Source organism: Antedon bifida, chromosome 3 (assembly GCF_963402885.1).
Source record: "Antedon bifida chromosome 3, ecAntBifi1.1, whole genome shotgun sequence".
NCBI lineage: Eukaryota > Metazoa > Echinodermata > Crinoidea > Comatulida > Antedonidae > Antedon > Antedon bifida.
This window is the reverse complement of record NC_136228.1, coordinates 23,523,225-23,538,037: the sequence shown is the minus strand read 5'-3', so window position 1 is coordinate 23,538,037 and position 14,813 is coordinate 23,523,225. Positions and strand designations below refer to the sequence as shown.

Sequence of the window (14,813 nt, the reverse complement as noted above, 5' to 3'; positions counted from 1 at the left end):
GCATTTATCAATATTTGCTTATATTTTTGCTTAAGCTGAAATATTTAAGAAGTGCTTAAGCAAACAACTTAAGCATATTTATCAAACCGTCTTAGCAATGTCGCGTACATTAGAATGTTTTACGTTCAATTGATTGATTTATAATTTATAATTTTCGTTCGTCACATTAATTCGTTCGTTCGTCACATTAGTACTGGTAATAATGTGTGTCACCTGAATATTCATACTTCGTGACAAATCAAATCAAAACGAAAAAAAAAAAACGTTAATTTCACAGCTTCAGAAATATCAGCATTGATTGACGGAGTCAGTAAAAGAAAAAATGTAATTAACGGCAGTTTGAGCAACCTAATACAGGACAGGCTTGGGAGGGTGTGGCAATGGATGTTGCTGCCGTATCTAAAGTTCCTCGAAGTATCGAGGAACTTAAGAAAAAGTGGTCAAACGTTAAAGTTACCAGCAAAAAACGTGGTGCTTTACACAGAATGGAAACGTTAAAGACAGATGGAGGAGCTGGACCTGCACCTCTCGATGAAGAGTGCCAGAAGGTGTTGGCCACTATTGATGGTGGCATCGAAAGCACCGATGACAACATAACAACTTATGATGAAGGTATTTAAAAAATTTTATTACTTATGTATATAAAATAATAATACCGTCCACCCAGAACGTTGATTAAATATTTTGATTAACAGAAAATGGAACTGGCGAAATCTCATGGGAAGACGTGATGGGATGCATCACCAATACACCATCTGCAAATGCGTCAGCATCTACTACGGCAATCAGTTCCGAGCTAGAGCTAGTAAGAGTCCAACAGGAGCATTTGGAAATAGAAAAGCAGAGGTTACAAATTGAAAAGGAGAGGTTGCAAATCGAAAAGGAGAGGTTACAAATCGAAAAGGAGAAGTTACAAATTGAGAAAGCAAAGAAGAACAAAATTTAGGCCATGAGGAAAATCAACAGAGTTTTATAACTTCTATATAGAATATAAATATGAAAAACGTACAGTTCAAATTGGATGGAACTAAAAAACGCATATCAACAGTTTTATATTTATCAATTGTTAATTAATGTATAGATTATAAAAAAATATATTAATATAAACAATAATATTTAAATAATAATATTCAAACTAGCAGTAACCTGTGCTTCGCACGGTCTTTTTCTGCCTTAATATGTTGTTATATAGTTTGCATAAAAAGATATAGTTTTAATTAGATTTACACAAATAATACATTTTTCATATGTATTTATTATCTAACATGACTATTAAATAATTAATAAGGAAGAAGGTTTAATTATCTATAAAATAAATCTATTTTCATCATAATCGGTTAAGTATTTAATGAGTTACAACCGAAAATAGAGTACCTGTCACTTACTTAAATAGCGCCCTCAACTTCAAAATTTTACTAAACATTATTAAATCCCTGCTACAAGTACCCAAACTTAATCGTTAATAACTTATGTTTGCCTTTTCACAAACACATGTAGTTTACACATTATTTCTAGTATATAGTGGATCAGGTTTTGTGCATATCTGAAAAAAAAAATAATTATGGCTTAAAAAAGGTTATTTCATTACAGTAAAGTTAAAATAAAATTATTTTATTGAATAGATAATGTAAATAGCTATTAATCAACATTATTTTCAACAAAATACATCAAATATTTATTAAGTTATAGACAATAAAGTGCATCACTATAAAATGGCGGCCATTTTTTACGCCATCTTGGATTTCAAGGTGACCGCAGTAAATTTGCAACGACACACCTCGTGATTAATTTGTCTCAGGGTATTAGCTAATAAAAAAAGTTGGTGTGCTGAGTGTGTAGAAACATGGCAATGGGACGTGTTAACGAAGCATCATTTTGGCACTTGGACATCCGCTTATATATTGAATGTGTGGAAACGACAACGGCAACTTCTTATTTCTGACGCCATTGAAAGCGGGATGCCATTGGTATTAAATAATTTAAATAGTCCCCCTTGTCACCTAAAGATTGAAGAAGATTGTACACATTTAAATATTAAATAATTTTATTTATTTAACAAATATAACATGCGATGTTTGAAACATTTTCAATATGATCATTTTTTATTTTAGGTGGGGATGCTAGGATGGATAGTCCAGGGCACACAGCCAAGTTTGGTTCTTACTCATTAATGGACTTAAAAAGAAACAAAATTCTTGACACACAACTAGTCCAGGTGAGACTTGAGCCTCATTTAGAGACATGCTGTAATTATTTGTCTGTATACTGTACATCTGTTTAATAGCTATTTTCTGTACTTTATTAATTGTTTAGAAAAACATGGTTGGCGGAAGCTACCATATGGAGTTAGCTGGGCTGAAACTGGGAGTGGCAGCAATCCGAAAAGAGAATTTGAAAATAAAAGACATTATAACAGACCGCCACTTGCAGGTTGCCAAATGGATCCGAGAAAATTTGCCAGATGTCTAACATTACTATGATGTGTGGCATGTGGCAAAAGGTATTGTGTAAATTCGTTTTTATGTGATATTTAATTATTTGACAATAGTAGTGATAGCCTATGAAAATTTAACCCATACCAGATGGCAGAAAAAAAAATGACTCCAACCAGGTACTGGTACTAATTTATTTGTGCATTTTGAAATCACTAATAATTTGTTACTACTGTTGTTTTAAATAATTGTGTAACTTTTCAACAGGGTCAAAGTCTTGTGAGAAGCTGTGCGACCTGCTAGAAAAAACTCATCTACGAAAGGATGTTCAGAAATTAAGTCCACATGCTCAAACATCAGGAGTAGAGGCGTTCCATGGAACCATACTACATTTCGCACCCAAAATGCTTGGGTATTCATACAATGGCATGTTAAGCAGGTACTTACTACTGTTGTCATTTATCCTTACACTTACTATTGGTGTAGCATATTAAAAGTTTACATAAAAATATCAAATATCCAATTTTGTATCTTAGGGTAATACTCGCTGTATTACACTACAATGAAAATTCTGGCAGGGCAGCAGCAAAAGATAGAGATGGAAATGAACGGTTCTCGCTGGTGTTTCCAAGAGCAAAAAGTGGTGGCTACACACTTAAGAAATTATTGACAGATGCAACATTTGGTAAGCCAAAAAAATTGATTGATAAGCTGTATACTATTTTGTTTGATGACTTTGTTCATTTATTGACAATTGCATTTATTTTGTAACCACAGCTTATGTTGATGAGCTTATTTCAGAAACATTATACTTGTGCAGTAGTGGCAAGAAAGATTCTTCGGATTCAATTCCTGAATTAAGTTCACCACCACCACCTGTGTGCTCAAACTTCGTTCGGCCAGATAAAGATGTTGCAATTTCAGATTACAAATCACGATTTGCAAAGTAGACAAGAGCAAGAGCCACCACTTTTTAAAATTTACTTCCATAATGTACTGTAGCACGTATATAAACAAGAGATAGCATTGTCTTTTGTTACTTTTTTATTTTAATTTATAAATATATACAGTATAAACAAGGGATAGCATTGTCTTCCGTTACTTTTTTACTACTTTCATATTATACAGTAATGTTCTGTAAAACGTATAAACAAGGGATAGCATTGCCTTCCGATACTTTTTTACTTCTTTCATATACAGTAATGTACTGTAAAATGTAAATAAATAAGGGATAGCATTGTCTTCCGTTACTTTTTTTCTTCTTTCATATACAGTAATTTACTGTAAAACGTATAAAAATAAGGGATAGCATTGTCTTCCGATACTTTTTTACTTCTTTCATATACAGTAATTTACTGTAAAACGTATATAAATAAGGGATAGCATTGTCTTCCGTTACTTTTATACTTCTTTCATATACAGTAATGTACTGTAAAACTTATATAAAGAAGAGACAGCATATAAATAACAACTTGAAAAAAATTAAATATCTGCAATATTGCCTAATTTAAAGCCTGTGTAGCCATCGTCTTCTGGGTTTGGGAAGGTTCTTCGAATTAGTGCCACTGCACATGACGGGAGAACAACTCTGTTTTCCCTACCAAGGTAGCCCCAACAGAATCTCACCAGGTTCCTGTATGCAACATATCTATATTGCCTGTGAAAGTATTGTTAAAAATTACAGGTTATAACAAATTACCTGTAAAAATACAATATGTTCAACAAGATTCAAGAAAATGGAATGAAAGCATATTGCACCTAGTATTAGTATACATAGAATAGCTCAACTTACTCTTCGTTAGTGTGGGGTAAAGCAGCCATTGCGCCATACTGCTGTTTATATGACAGGTATGCTACTTGTAGCACCCACTCATTTAAACAGACTTCTCTGAAACCTGGATGGCGTGTTTAACACTCTTCATGCATCTCCACTTTCTCCACTTTCTCTCTGGTCTTTGCAATTTCCTGGCAGCAAATGGACTCTCGTGCTGTTGGCATTGGTACACAATTTGTACACATACACCTGAATAAACAGGAATGTCAGATACACTGTTTTTACAGTTATATAAGATGTGATAGGGGTTGCAGCATTGCCATTACTATTTATTATTATTTATTTATTTATTTATTAGCCTAGGTTTACTACTTAGAGTGTAGTAGATACAGTATAAAAAAAAACAGGCCTAGTTTAGCAGCCTATTATTATTACTACAACTTTACTTCATTCATCATCATTATAAGCTATATTTACGTACCACTCTGTATTCAACAGCCTGGCCCTTTCGTCGTTAGCGTTCTCTTCGTGGTCCTCCAAGTCTTCAACCTCTCCTTCTTCGTACTCAGGCTCGAACATATATGCTTGTGCGCCTAGGCCTACAGCACCATCGTCATTTTCTATATCTTCTTCTTCATCATCTTCGTCAAATGATGAAGAATTGTAATCGAGATTCAAACTAATTTTCTTTGGAATCAGATTCCATTACTGTTGTCTTTGATATTACTGTATTATACACACGGCCGCTTTCAGTGTGTTTGTGTGGCCAGCCCAGCATGTAACCTTTCCGGCCTTCTTTTTGACTCCAACTTGTGACGTAGCATTGATGACCTATAGGGTTGCCACTTTTTTATGACAATTTGTCCCAATTTTGAACAACGTAATTAAAAAATATTTTAAAAATATGAATTCGACCGAATTACTAATTACAAACACTTTAGAATAGTCAGAGTAGTAAATACATGATTGTAAAGTAAACAATGAAATTCGTTCTCAGTAATAGAAGGAAATGAGAGTAGACAAAATGACATTGTCCCATGCTACATTAATGAACAATCCGATGGGGACTTGGCCAAAAGAGCTCAAGAAATACAAGTAGGTGACAACATTTTGGTCACGAAATGTCATTCAGGAGGAGGAAGTGTGAGAATGACGGCTGCGTCAAAGGTAATGCAAAATTTGGTTGTTTTTTTTTAAAGAAACAAAAACAATGTATTCCTTCCATATGGTCTGATCATGTGAAATAGTTATTAGGTAATACAACCAAATAATTATGTTGTTTAACAATCAAATCAAATAAATGGTTGTACTTATTTTTGTTAAAGGATATTATGACATTGTAAGTATATCCTAATATGATACCCTCTTTTTTACTGTGGTGAGAAAGCCTTCACCGGGCTGATATTGCATCGTAGGTGCCCTCGTGTAATGTAGTTATAATGTAATTTGCAGATACTTACGAAAGTGAGCAACTTTGAAATTGATGAGGAAAAGGTAGAGGGTTTTTTGAATCCCAAAGTGGTTACGGTGCCAGAGGCGAAAGGCTCACCAACAAAAAGGCACCTTAGCGTCAGTGGAGATGTTTCAGAAGTAATTGTTTGTAGAAAATTAGGTTGCTGTCCTTTTATTTTATTTATTTCATTCAGTTTACTTTGTCTATTTTATTTATTTTGTTAATTTATTAATTTACTATCAATGTGTTTATTTTTTTGTTTGTCTTTTCGAAACTTGTACTATACCTTGGGAATATATGTTTATATACAACATTTGTAGGTTTGTCTTTATACTGTAATTTTAAATTGAAATTGTTTATTATGAAATTCAAAATGTGTGGTTTTATTTCATGAACATTTTTTATGTTTATAACATCAATTGTTTTCTTTTAATGTGTAGATTGGAGATTATGTAGAGACAGTTACGTACAAATGAAGGGAGCGTTGATTCTGGAAGGAGGGGGGGACGAAAGTAGATGTAATTCTGTGGGGGGAGGCAGCAGAAATGAGTCAGGAGGTAGAACTGGGAGACGGGCTAACAACCATCACAGCGGTGATAAAGGAAAAAAACCGACTGTCAAGTACGCCGTCGAGCACAATAAAAGTGTAAAAAAAACATAGGCAGGTACCATCTAGTGTTTACGAGTCTTTTAACAAAGCTTGTCCGTGTTTGACAACTCAACATTACAGAGACAGGTTTCCATTAGCTATAGAAGACTTTAGTGCTACTGGTTCTGAAGCAGAACTTGCCAAGTTAGAAAAGAACGTATTTTACTACATGCTTGCCAAACAATCCATGCATAACAAACATCCCGATGTATGTATGTTTGCCTAGCCTTAAAAGCGTTTCATTTTTCGACAGCTCAAAGGAACTGCTTAAATCAAATTTAGAAATGGTCTCTATTTTGGATTTTCCCACAGATAACAAAGAGACTGAAGCATATTCTGGACCTTTTGTAAGATAGTATCAAATAGGTTCCAGGTTGTCAAAACTTGTAGTAGTAGGTGATGGAAAAACCTATGCCATTTTAATGCACTCAGTTAGATGCTTCCATTTATAGGCGACTGGCATTTATTAAAGAACTGACTCAAGCTCCTTTAATGAAGCTATACTTAGATGCAGGTCTCAAGAACTTACTAGGTTTATTCCATCATGGCACAACTTTAACTTCTGTTGCAAAAGTCTCAGGTTTTGATAAACACTTTTTTGTTACAAAACTGGGAAACTGTATATAGAACACAGTCAGCACAATTTCTACACGATCAACCATTCACTGTAGAGGCCACTGTAGTTGAGTGTATAACACAATTTAGAAATCTTAGAAAATATTGATGTTTTGTCAGAAGTTGATCGAACTTCAGTAGGTTAAGCCGTACCATCTTTAGTGGATAAATTTGATTCTTTCTGTAAAACTAAAGCTGATAAGGATGCCACATTTTGTTTTTGGAAAAATTTCACAAGACGAGATATGTTGGCTTATGTGGGCATGTCAATTTCAATCTCGCACCAATATACTTTGCTTTAGATAGACAACTATACTTGCGTTTGGTTCCGCATCATTTGACAGAATTGAAATGTTTCCCACTTGAAATTTTAGATTATTTTCAGTTAGTATTTCTGGTACTTGTTTTGCTAGTGTGGCTTTTGATGAAGCTTATGAGATGGTCATAAATAAGAAAATTAAGATGGCTATGACAACAAATAGTATGGGAGAGCTTACCACTCAAGTTCATTCATTACCTGTCCGTGCCAACACATTGGCAAAAATTCAAAGTCAGTTAGTAAATTCTAGTCAACAATCACAGATATGACCCCTAGCGTTATGAAAAGTGCAAGTAGTAATATTCAGGCGTAATATGGCTAAAATGAAGGAATTTTCTCCACTTAGCATTCCATCAGCTAACGTTACTAAGGACCTTCTGTCTTACTATGATTCAGGATATAGTGACTTTATTTCATACACATCTTGCGTTCTCCTGGCTGACACAAATTCTAAGAAAATAGTTAGGAAAAAGACAAACTTAAAGACGTTCACACCAAGGAAAGTTACTGTTCCCAAACAAAAGGGCGAGATAGCAGACCAAAAACTTCAGATAGCATGCCTTCGTCGACAGGTAGCCTACTCAAAGTTACATGACGAGGCCGTCACTACTACGACCAGGTCATTGCACTACCTAGAGCTCTGTGGGCTTTCCACTTAAGAGCAATAAAGCTAATTCATCCAAAGTAAGCTAATTCATCCAAAGTTCCCTAATGGCAATTTGACATATATTATTGATGGCATGTTCATACTCAACAGTTCACCTCTTGTGTCACATTTAACATTAGTAAATTATATTAGATTTCTCTACGATAGATGGGTATCATCAACATTTAGGTACACCAAGGCAAGTCAAGTACACATAGTTTTTGATGATCCAAAGAGGCATGGTTAAGTCCCAAAGACTTGGAACGGGCTAGGCGTAATAAGAATCGTACTGATGAGATTTCATATTCAGAATTAGCCTGGAAAACAAATCATTGTCGCCCCATCGCAAAGTCGCCCCATTGCAAAGTCACCCCATCACAAACTTGCCCCTTAAACAGGGTTGCAAGTGTAAAACTAATATCAGATGGAAAGTGAAACGTCACTTGCGATCTGTACATTGGGGTTTATGCATCGAGGTAGATGGTATGTGGATACTTTTATTGCATTATTTTATTATAAAAACGGTTAAGGTATTGTCGTTAATTCATTAAATAAATGCGTTAAATGTACCAAGTAACCGTCGTCACTGTCACTGTCCGTACTGTAAACCCACTTATAAGTCTTTTCCAAAGGCATCTCGACTAGAAGAACACATAAATCGCAGTCATCAACCATCGGGTTGCTTTGGGCAAAGAGGTAAAAACGGTCAACACTACGACGGAAAAACCAAGTAGAAAACCAGTTCAAAAAGCTGAAAAAAGAAAGCACACAAGAAGTAGTTCTGCAGAGTCAGTTTCGATAACAGAAACAATTTGCAAAGATTGTGGCAGATCAATGCTTAAAAAAAATTTTAAAATGCACAAGATGAGAGCACACAAAGAATCAGAAAGCAAACATACTAATTTTCTACCTGCAGTTTGTGTAGATTTGCAAGAAGGTATATTTGCAGTTCAACTGGATAATAGGTCTGGGCATCCGATACACGTTAAGGTAAAAAACAATTGGTCGAGACACAAAGTTGTACTGTGAGGTAGACGAATGTTGCATGTCATCAAATGTAGCAAAGCACAGTGGTATAACGTAATTTGAATGCAAGCATCTTCTGTCTGTTGCAGAAGACACTATTAAATTTGCAATAACGTTGAACTCAACAGCAACGTGTTCAGGACATGTCAGTGTTTATCCCATTTTAAATTTTTATGAAACAAACAATTGCTTTTTCTATTCAGTTTTTAGTGGTCTTGTTAGCTATTATAGCAGATTGCAAAGAGTTGTAGTGTACTACGCACAAGCAGAAAACGAATGGCACTGTAAGTGTCCAAGGGGAAAGCGAGTTTGCATTCACAAGGTGTTGGCTAGGTGGTTCTCATTTGAGACAGCATCGGACACGGAATATCACTATGTAAACACTAACAATGTCAAGTATTTGCAATCAACTGATCTAACAACAGTAGAGGTAAGGTGTTTTTTTAAAAGAAACACTTGCCACAGCACTAGCTTCTCCTGAGAAGAGGAAGTTGTCATTGTCTGGTATGGTGGAAGAGGTCATTGAATAATGATAAAAGTGTTAATTGAGATGTAAAATTGAGCAATCATATAACAAATTGTAAATGTGCATATAGTATTTGTTTACTGTACATTTAGACTGTATGTTATATGTATGTTAATTTTCATTGTATCTATTGTGATACCGTTATTAGTATTGGTTTTCGATCAGTTGTATGTTTAGGAGGGAGGTACCGAGACGATCTGGTATATTATGTAGTATTGAATTTGTTAACGGAAAACAATTGAAGGGTTGTTAATCAACGTGTATGAGAAATGGTACAACTATAGTGCTGTACTGTTATAATTAAAATGTGGACATGGTATATTTTTCAAGATTGGTGTTTCATTAAGAAATATTGTGTGTTGAAGAATGTTCATGCAAGAGATGTGAAAAAGGAATGTTCCTTTAATTAATAGATATAGTAAAAGAAATGTTGTTTTGAATATTGCAGGTGTATCCTATGAGGGTGGACGACAACAATAAGTGGAGAAGATTAGATATCAAGCATGAAGTGCAAACTGTGGAACGAGTTCGCCTCCGAGGTGGGAGAAGGAAATATCGGGTCCATGGTGACATTAAATAATGTTGAGGTGGATACCTACAACAATGTGAAGTATTTACAATCGACGGATCTAACAACAGTAGAGGTGAGGTGTAAAAATTATTTATCGATATTAAATGAATTTATTGTTGACAAAGTGCATATACTATACTTGGATTTCCAAAATGTGTTATTATTACTGTAATCGTGGTTGTCATTGTCATTGTAATGAATGTTTTGTCGGGAAATGTGTTATTTAAACAGTGGTTACAATATCGTTCAATGTAAATGAAAGCCTGTTTACTAGTTAATTATTGAAATAACTAGGAAGTGTGTTTTTTTTAGATTTCTGAAGACGTCATTGTAGAGAGTAAAGAAGAAAAGATTACTGTAGTTGGAGTAGATGAAGACGAGTACGTATATTTTGACGTTATTACATTACTGCATGTGCACGTCATAAGAATGTTTTCTGCTTGGCATGGGTCTCTGATAATCTGTCTAATGTCAATAAAATCAACTAATTAATTTACTACTGTAACATATTATATGAATTATTACTTTGTTATCTGACATAACCCACTATGATCCTTTTTTTAAGGAACTGAATATATTAAAATGTGTGTGTTGAAGAATGTTCATGCAAGAGATGTGAAAAAGGAATGTTCCTTTAATTAATAGATATAGTTAAACAAATGTTGTTTTGAATATTGCAGGTGTATCCTATGAGGGTGGACAACAGAAATAAGTGGAGGAGGTTAGACTTTAAAATATCTGATGGTGGAAGCACTATAATAATAATAATAATAACTGGTACTTGATATAGCGCATTATGCTGAAAGCCTCAATGCGCTTTACAAAGACAGAAAATTTTGAAAAATTACAAATTAAAAAGGTGGGTTTTGAGGAGAGATTTGAAGACACTGGTGGAAGTAGCCTGACGGATTTCAATAGGCAACGCATTCCATAGAGAAACGGATGCCGAAGAAAATGAACGATTTCCATAAAACTTAGTGGAGGGATGAAATATATGGGCAAGAAGAGACTCAGATCTAGATCTCAGAGAAGTGCAAACTTTGGACTGAGTTCGCCTCCGAGGGATAACGTAGAAAAAGAAGACATGACATTATTCATGAAGAATGTCCCATTAAGAAGAGAAGAAGAGAGCGACATAGATAAACACTTAAGTGGAGCATCTGACAATACCGATTTCAACAGGGATAACGTAGAAAAAGAAGACATGACGTCATTCATGTCCCAATAGAAATGGCTACTATAGGCAAGTGTTTTGCTGAACCAATCGGAGAACAAGTAGGCCTAATCAAAAAATTAAAAAGTCCAAGAACTGCACATTTTACAATAACAAAAGAAAAATGGAGCAAAGCATATGAACACTTACGAGGAAAGTATTTTGAAAAAGTGGCATGAACGAATTTATTAAAGGTTTTAAAAAATCAATTACGTACATGGCATAACTTCTTTAAATGAATACCTAAAAAGACTTGGTGAAAAAGACGCGACTCACATAGTTTTGGCAGGCAATATTGATGATCTTGGTACTATAGTAAGCAAATACTTCGCCAAGTATCACATGAGGCAAATACATTGTGCATACTTCACAGTGACAAGCTTAAAAGCCTACACATCAAAATGAAAAATAAAATGGAGTCAGAGAGTCAAACCAAAAAGTGAAATGCTTTATACAGTTTATGTCTTTATCCCCTACTGTATTTTACTGGACCGAGGCAGGTATTCGCCTATGGCATGTTAGTGTTTCTATTCCTCGTCAAATAAATATGGACATAGCGTTGTTGGCGGATTGTCACAGGAAATGCTTTAAATAATGACATCGAGCTTAAAACTATCCCTCACGCATGTACATCACATATATATATGTAAAGAAATCATGCAAGAAGCGGGAAATATGGATATGTCTTGATGACGATTAATACATGATTGCATGGTTTATTTTTATTTACGCAATAGCTAATAAAACAAAAACCCTTTTTTCTGTTGTTTAGGTACTTGCTTTACAAGGTGGGCAAAGCAGACAATTAAAGGTGCAAGAGAAACTGTAAGTGTAACAAACTATCGAAAACTATGCTCGATTTGGATCTAAATATATGGAGGATATTCAATAGCTGCTCCTCCCAACGCTTCTACTTTGGTCCTGTTTAATGCTTGGAAATTTACAGCGCCAAAGAAGTTCAATCCCAAAAATACAAATTTGTGGAAACAAGATGTCCCAGTAAAACAAAATTGTACAAGAAGAAAGATTCAACCAATTAAAAATATACATTCTTCAGAACAAATCCCAGCACAGTCATCTGACTTTAGCACTCAAAAACGCATTGAAAAATAGGACCAGAAAGGTTAGAAGAAAGAAGACAGTCCTCATGGAAGAGAGATGGAATAAGATGCGCAAACAGTTCGACACATTAAGAGACAAAAAATACGGCAAATATGAACAGCGGCCAACAAATCCTTTCAAAGTTACATAATCGGATAAGAAAAGGACAAGTGGAACAGTGATTGAGAGTAATCAGAAGAAAAATAAACCTAACAAGGGCGACGCTTCTTACATAACTCATGATGTGGATGTTGAAGTTGAACCAACAGGAACAAAAAAGAAAGAAGAATGTACATCACGTGTAAATCAATCACCGAACCTAGAGAAAAAATTCATTCCACTTCTAAACATGCACAACAATTATTGGTTCAATGCCAACGTATATATTATATTATATTGTATCGACATCTTTAGACATTCTGACAGTACTTGGAAAAAACTCAATAAATGAAATTATTCAAGTTTATTAGGATCTCTCAAGACCAACAAATCAATTAAATATAGGAATATTCAATCATTGTTGAATGTACTTTCGGCTGACAGACTTCAGTATGGACAACAAAATGATGCTCATTTAATTTATTTCACGCCACATATGCGTAATGATGTCCGGTAATTAAGCTTAACACAATTGAAATTGAAGAAATTGTAACATGCAACAACTGTGATGACACCAATTAAATTTTCGACAATCACGGAGATCAATATGTGAGAATTGTGGATGTTTAGGCATGCTAAAAATTAAAAACTGTTCCAAATGTGTTGGTGATTGTAATGCCAAAGCAGAGGCAAGATGCTGGTTGCTATACAACCCATAATAGAGTTATTAATTGATGTAAATTGTAGTTTCAACTTAAAGTCTGTTATCGTTCACAGAGGCGATATATGTGACACTGGTCACTATGTTACAATGGTACCGGATCACTCCTGTGGCATAATTAGTTGGGTACTCTGCGATGACCACATCATTGAAAACGCCCGACCACACGATATAGCTACAGGTTACGACCATAGCTTAATGTACTATGAGAAAGCAGAAGGAATTGATGAAACTGCCGGCTGTCATCAGACCAATACAAAAATCAATACTTCTAAAAGTGAGACTGAAGTTATGGAAACAATCAAACATAACTGTAAAAGTAAGCCAAATGAAATAATGCAGAAAATAAAAAGAATCGACAACTGGCTAAACAAGGTCATAGTCAATACATATCTCTGGCTTGTACATACCAATTCAAAACATCTTGACAGTATAAAGGTTTATCCATTTCCTACACAACGTCTACCAAAAAGTGACAGGAAGAGGAGAGACATCACTAATTTCATGTACGAGAAACATGAAACTGCAAAATGTCCACTGGCTGTTATTTCCAATTAGCGAGAGTGCACAAACGGAATTAACCTCAATCATAGTACAGAATCTACATTCGATTCATTACAAGGAGTACGAACACGTGGAATAAACTTAGTGAGTGACTTTTATCATCCAGAAGAAGAAACACTTGCCATGGCACTAGCTTCTCCTGAGAAGAGGAAGTTGTCAGTGTCTGCTATGGTGGAAGAGGTGTATCCTATGAGGATGGACCACAAAAATAAGTTGAGGAGGTTAGACTTTAAAATATCTGATGGTAGAAGCACTATGAAGTGCAAACTTTGGAATGAGTTCTTCCCCCACCTCCGATGTGGGGGAAGAAAATGTTGGGTCCATGGTGACATTGAATAATGTTGAGGTTGATATGTACAACAACATCAAGTATTTGTAATCCACTGATTTGACAACAGTAGAAGAAGTGAGGTGTCTTTTTTAAAAATTATTTATCGATAATAAATGAATTTATTGTTGACAAAGTGTATATACTGTACTTGGATTTCCAAGATGTGTTATTATTACTGTCGTGGTTGTCATTGTCATTGTAATGAATGTTTTGTCGGGAAATGTGTTATTTAAACAGTGGTTACAATATCGTTCAATGTAAATGAAAGCCTGTTTACTAGTTAATTATTGAAATAACTAGGAAGTGTGTTTTTTTTAGATTTCTGAAGACGTCATTGTAGAGAGTGAAGAGGAAAAAATAACAGTAGTTAGTGTCGATGAAGACGAGTATGTATATTTTAACGTTATTACATTACTGCATGTGCATGCCATAAGAATGTTTTCTGCTTGGCATGGGTCTCTGATATTCTGTCTAATGTCAATAAATCCAGAAGAAGAAACACTTGCCACGGCACTAGCTTCTCCTGAGAAAAGGAAGTTGTCATTGTCTGGTATGGTGGAAGAGGTCATTGAATAATGATAAAAGTGTTAATTGAGAAGTAAAATTGAGCAATCATATAACAAATTGTAAATGTGCATATAGTATTTGTTTACTGTACATTTAGACTGTATGTTATATGTATGTTAATTTTCATTGTATCTATTGTGATACCGTTATTAGTATTGGTTTTCGATCAGTTGTATGTTTAGGAGGGAGGCACTAAGACGATCTGG

General features: G+C 34.8%; 2 protein-coding genes and 1 pseudogene across 3 annotated transcripts; 2 read left to right on the top strand and 1 right to left on the bottom strand.

Annotated features, from left to right (window-relative positions):
- The first annotated feature begins 380 nt into the window (after positions 1-380).
- On the top strand, positions 381-2,469 carry LOC144838314 (uncharacterized). Its single transcript, XM_078693650.1, has 3 exons — positions 381-612; positions 2,112-2,215; positions 2,314-2,469. Exons 1-3 carry the CDS (start codon positions 381-383, stop codon positions 2,467-2,469), a joined length of 492 nt encoding a protein of 163 aa, XP_078549776.1.
- Positions 2,470-2,479: 10 nt separating this feature from the next.
- On the top strand, positions 2,480-3,638 carry LOC144838313 (uncharacterized). Its single transcript, XM_078693648.1, has 4 exons — positions 2,480-2,507; positions 2,700-2,871; positions 2,969-3,117; positions 3,210-3,638. The coding sequence occupies exons 1-4, from the start codon at positions 2,480-2,482 to the stop codon at positions 3,380-3,382; spliced, it is 522 nt and encodes a 173-aa protein (XP_078549774.1). The 3' UTR covers positions 3,383-3,638.
- An 80-nt stretch (positions 3,639-3,718) lies between these two features.
- LOC144838674 (P2X purinoceptor 7-like) lies at positions 3,719-5,739 on the bottom strand (annotated as a pseudogene). The gene is made up of 4 exons (XR_013611691.1): positions 5,667-5,739; positions 4,688-5,051; positions 4,225-4,455; positions 3,719-4,089 (listed from the first exon to the last, which is right to left on the bottom strand). The product of XR_013611691.1 is annotated as a P2X purinoceptor 7-like (transcript).
- Between the last annotated feature and the right edge of the window lie 9,074 nt (positions 5,740-14,813).